Raw genomic sequence first — 5,294 nt, forward strand, 5'->3', positions numbered from 1 at the left:
ATAGTTAATCAACTGGCAGTTTGTTTCTGAGGTTATGGAAGTTATACTGCTACACACCACACACCAACACAACGACACAGGAGACCTCCTCTTTCAAAGCCATCGAAACAGGACAGCCACCTGTGCTTCAGGATGCAGAATCTGCATCGACTGCAAGTCTCTAGTGAAGGCTCTGGGGATACCCAGTTTTCCACCAAGAACAGAAGTGTTTATAAATAAAACAAAAATTGATGTCTCATTACAGTTTATTTTTTATAAGATGGAGAAAGCTTGTCTATATAAATATCTGCATGGTTACCCTGGGGGAGACAGAGGAAAATTAAGGCTCCCCACCATGGATGATTTATTTCTATACTGCATATAGAAGAAATGGATTTCCAACACATTTAAAAAAATAAGTACAAAATGGTTTCTGATAGTTTCAGCCCAAAAACTCAATAAAAATACAGATACAGGTAAACTAAGTATGAATACATTTGGTGAGTGCAGATGCAGCTCTTGGATAATGTTATTCACAGCATGAAAACCAAGATTTTTGTGTTTCAACAAGCTTTGAAACATCACTCAGTGACAATCCTGACAAAACCTAGTGTCCTTACCAAGGCAGGAGCCAGCAAGGCCATTAGCATTCTAAACTATGGGAGTATTCCAGTCGCAGCAGGTGATGGAGGAAGCAGTGGCTGATCATTTCCACCTCTCCCTGCCATTCCAATGCTACCATGAGCCCATCATCCTCAACACAGTGTTCCTGATCAGCTCTGAACAGCCACGATTCAGCTGCGAGGTGGGTCATTTGGTGTCAGTTTATGGCTGTTCAAACAGACTGAGTGATGGGAGTGGAATACTCGATGACTCTCACCCTGGAAGCGTGATCAAGCTTTCCTAAAACAGGCACTAACTGTGAAAGTGGCCAGACTCCAACCCTGTTCGGGCTGATTTTGCTCACTGTGCTGCTGCCCAGCTGGTTTGGTAGCTGCCTCACATTTTTCATTGGTTTCAAAGCTGAGTATCTCCCTGCATTGCTGTGACACCACAGCAATGTCAAAGGGAAAACTGTCAGGAGTTTCATTTTATTTGGAATACTTGGAAGGATGAAATAAACATTTCAGTGTTAGGTCTGTTTTCTTGAAATTGCTGAAAGAGATATTTTGCTCCTACATGTTTCAACAAAAAAAAAAGAAAAATAACTTTCAGTATAGGATTCCTGTTCAAAGAATTAGCAAAAAACAGTGTCCAGAGAAATTGTGTATTCAGAAAAGGAAAAGTAACTCACTAAGTGCAGATACCCAAGGGTCTATTTACTATAGCCTGTCATCTAGGCTCATCACACCTTGCATATTCGTAATAATTTACGGATTCACTCCTGAGACCAGGATGAAGTCTTTGCTTACCTTTGGATTAGTTCGCTGCTGCAGTCTTCTCTCTTCCCTCTCTCTCTGCAAACGCTCAAATTCTTCCCTGATTTCAGCTGGAGTTCTCTTCCTTTCCACAACCTGCTCAAAAAGAAATTAAAACCAAAAAGATTACCAGAAAGAGGATGTTCAGAGTGTTGCATTGCTGATGGGGCTGAGCTCTGCTGACCTGGTATGTGCCAACGTGTGGCCTCTGCTGCTGATGGAAACCAGTCTGCATTAATTTCAATATTCAGAGTTTGGAAGCAAACACCTGGACCAGATCTAATGGCAGGCATGAGAGGAAACCCCAGGCTTTGAAAGAAAGGAAAATGGTCTTATTATTTCTATTCCCTTGACAAAACCAGGGCGAGTAGCTTTCAAACCACAATTGCAAGATTCTGCAGCACAGCCATTTCCAACAGCTACCCATTGACTTCTCACTAGGTGGAGATACAAAAATCATAGAGTCATAGACAGTTGTGAGTTGGAAGGGACCCACAACAGAAAGTTTCTGGCCTGAAGTAAACCAAATGAGAATTTTCTGATTTTAGGCTATGCTGATTCATGTCTGTTTACCTTACACGTCTCAGGGAACGAGGGTTTTAAACAGATAGGGCTCCATGTATGGGTAGAAAGAGTACTGGATTTGGCTTTTCAAAATCAGATCCAGTCTGCCACAAGTAGTTCCAAAATGTCTGTTACATGCTGCCACTGCTCCACACTTCTTGCTGCTCACTCCAAATGTGACCTCAGTCCTGACCTGACCCAATACAATATGATTCTGCAGCAAGGAGCATAGTGCAATCAACCACGACTGGCAGAGGCTAGCCAGGGGACTTAATAAGAAAGCCAGGAACAGGCAAGTTCTCTTTCAAAGCCCATAAAAACCAAACCAGCAAAAAAAACCCAGCCCCAAAAAGCACAGAAAGAAAAAGTAATTTCAAACTCAGAGGCCAGCTGATGCTGAAGGAAATGTTTCAGATGAAAAAGATGAGATTAGACGGACAATCACAATGCATTTGTCTCAGACAAAGATGTTGCCTGTCACAGTAATATCCTATTAGGAAACTCTGAATGTCAGGTTTATTGTTCTCTTGTCAAGTGAAAAACCCAAGGATTCTTTCAAAATCTATCACAGTGTTTCAGCAGAGAGAAAGAGACAGAAATAACTAAGCAAGGATGCCTTCAAACAAACAGGCATTTATTACCATCGAGGTGTCAGTGCAGCTCAATAAAACAAGCATGTCAGATAAAGGTGGGTTTAGCCAATTCCACTGGCTGAATTTCTCTCACCTCCCATCCTTCCATTTCCAGTCCTCTCCTCCCATATATGTCATAGATGGCTCTGGTCTGGGGATCACTAAGCACTGCAAGTTAAAATCAGAAGAGAGGAGAGAACTCAGTTTTGAGTCTTCTCAACTTTCAGACCCACACACACGTGTTATTTGGAATTCAAGCACAGATCCTGGAAACAAGTTGTTCTACAGTTGCATCCAGTTTTCCCATGAACTCCCTTTAACATTTTCACATGCTATATTAACAGGACACACTGACTTTTCCCCCCAACAAATTATCTTTTTTTTTTTTTACTTCTAAAATCACAAAGTCAAAAGAACACACAAGAGACACACAGACTAACTGAATGTGCAGCTGAAGTGTTTCACTACTGCTGCCTGTGACTGAGGGTGACATAACCCCCAGCAATCAGTGGGATCATTAGCAATTCAGCGACAGCAGCTCCTGGAAACATCCTGAGGAGGAAGGACCTTCACCTCTGTCCAGCTCTCAAAGCTCTCAGTGCCTCACTCCCTGTCTTTGATCTTCCTTATCATCCCTGTTCACAGACCCTTTCCCACTCAGTCCACACCCGTGGGACAGGCCAAGCACCAACAGAACAATTCCTCTGAGACAGTGCGTGCCTTGCCACACATCAGCTACAGGGTAACTGCAAAAACACATACATGAATCTCCCAAAAAGTCATCCAGTGCAATGGGGAAAATAAACCACACCAGGAAACTGCAGAACAGCTACTTTGGAAAAAAGACTGCACACAGGATTAAGAAGAATTTCCAAAATGTAAGGCATATTTAATTCATCTCTCATACCACACCCTTCCTTAAAAAAAAAATACATTAAAAATCACCAGTGCTTTTCCCACAGAGTTCCAAGACCAGCTTGATCATTAGCATGTATTTCTTTTGACTGTGGAGTAACTGATGAGTCTTCAGGGAGCCAAGTGTGTACATTAAGGCAAAAAGAGGCTTATACTAGTAACTGGGCTTTGATCTGAACTACTTGAAGATTATTGAACTTGCTAAATGTCACGGGTTGATACTACTTTTTTATAAATTCTGATAAAATGAATCTTTTGTTGTGTGATATTAAAAGATAGAAGAGGAGGGTGAGAAAATAGGCAGGAGGTGGGGTGGCTCATTTTCAAGATGTCAACATTTTTGCTTGTAAAATATTACACTCACATTTGGTACTGAACAAAAACCAATTTACATCTACATTGCAACACAGAGCCAAGCAAAGCCATGGAACTCAAAAGCTAACTCTAATGTAAGACCTCAAAACCACATGAAAATGAAATTATTGAAGCATCTTGAGTTTTTATTCCCCATGTCATCAATGTAAGACACTCACTGTTCTCCCCAGCAAAAGCTCCCATGTGTCCTAACGCCTGTCTAGGGACAAGGTAAAAGACTCCACCCGTGTTCAAGTCCAACTGGAAGAAACAAATGCTCATCATTCAGAAAACACTAGAGTTTAAAAAAAAAATAGCTCCTCTGAGTTTTAATAGAGGAATATTCATTCATCATTTTGCTTTAGTTTCTCTTTAGGTTACAGGACCCAGTTTGCTGCATCAGTTTTTTAATGCAGAAGGGTCCTACCAGCTTCTCATCCATTTGCACTCCAGGTGCCTCTGACACAACTGCAAAACACTGCAGGCTCATTCCAGCATCACACCCTGTGCCTCAGTGACACTGTGTATCACCTATGGTGACACCAGGATTTAAGCAAATGTCATCTTAATTCACAATATTTTTAAAGGGCTTTGGCATCCTTGGATGAGAAAAAAAAACCTCTAACTGCTATGAATCCATTTTCCTTATCTGGGTCCTAGAACATGGAAGAACTTGCCAAAAGAGAGTGGAGACAACAACCAGGTGATAAGAGAACAGAAATTCAGGATGCATCAGTTCAGAAGTAAAATACAAAATGGACTTTCTGTTCAAAGCTTTTCAGTCTCCAGTTGCTTATGGGAGACTCTTTTCAGAAGTGGTGAAAAGACTGTTTACAACGTGCAGGAAATCAGACAGAGGCTCCACAGCTCCTTCACTGCAGAATTTACACTGCATTGCTGCTCTGATTTACAGGAAGAAGCAGGAAACAAAGCAACACTAAGTATCAGCAAATCTGATTATTACTTTGTAATAATAACTACCTTCTTCAAAAAGCACAAAGACACAGCCCTCCTTCCAGAAAACCCCTGAGAAGTTTCTGGCTTCCCCTGACCTTCATAAGCTTGGTGAACAAGGTTAAAGAGCCGCTCAGCCTGCGTTTTGAGCTCCGGGTCCCTGTGCTTGTCGGGGTGGTACAGCATACACAGCCGGCGGTAGGCAGCTTTCAGCTCTTCCTGAGAGGCCTGTGGAAAGCAGTAAAAATTAATTAAATACAGCCAATGCTATTTAAAAAAAGATCATTCTCAAGATCAGCCCTAAAAACGAAGTTCATCAGCTACTGCCTTACACTACTTCTACTTACACTAAATAAAAAATGGGCTTTTGTTTCCTTACATAACTTAATGCAAGGCTCAGTTACGCACACCGGCATTTTCCAGGCTATTTACAGGGCAACAAGGGACAGCAACAGCTCATCACTGTGTTCCTAGGTAT

The 5,294-nt window shown here is 41.7% G+C and overlaps 1 protein-coding gene across 1 annotated transcript in view; it reads right to left on the reverse strand.

Annotated features, from left to right (window-relative positions):
• Positions 1-5,041, reverse strand: part of DNAJC11 (DnaJ heat shock protein family (Hsp40) member C11) — a 15,814-nt gene extending 10,773 nt beyond the window's left edge. The window contains exons 1-3 of the mRNA XM_010166513.2: positions 4,915-5,041; positions 2,688-2,761; positions 1,392-1,493 (exon numbers count right to left, since the gene is read on the reverse strand). Coding sequence (XP_010164815.1) covers positions 1,392-1,493; positions 2,688-2,761; positions 4,915-5,002 — 264 coding nt within the window. The 5' untranslated portion in view covers positions 5,003-5,041. The remainder of the gene's footprint in view (positions 1-1,391; positions 1,494-2,687; positions 2,762-4,914) is intronic.
• Positions 5,042-5,294: the final 253 nt, after the last annotated feature.

The sequence above is a fragment of the Antrostomus carolinensis genome, unplaced genomic scaffold (genome assembly GCF_000700745.2).
Source record: "Antrostomus carolinensis isolate BGI_N321 unplaced genomic scaffold, ASM70074v2 scaffold36654, whole genome shotgun sequence".
Classification (NCBI taxonomy): Eukaryota; Metazoa; Chordata; class Aves; order Caprimulgiformes; family Caprimulgidae; genus Antrostomus; species Antrostomus carolinensis.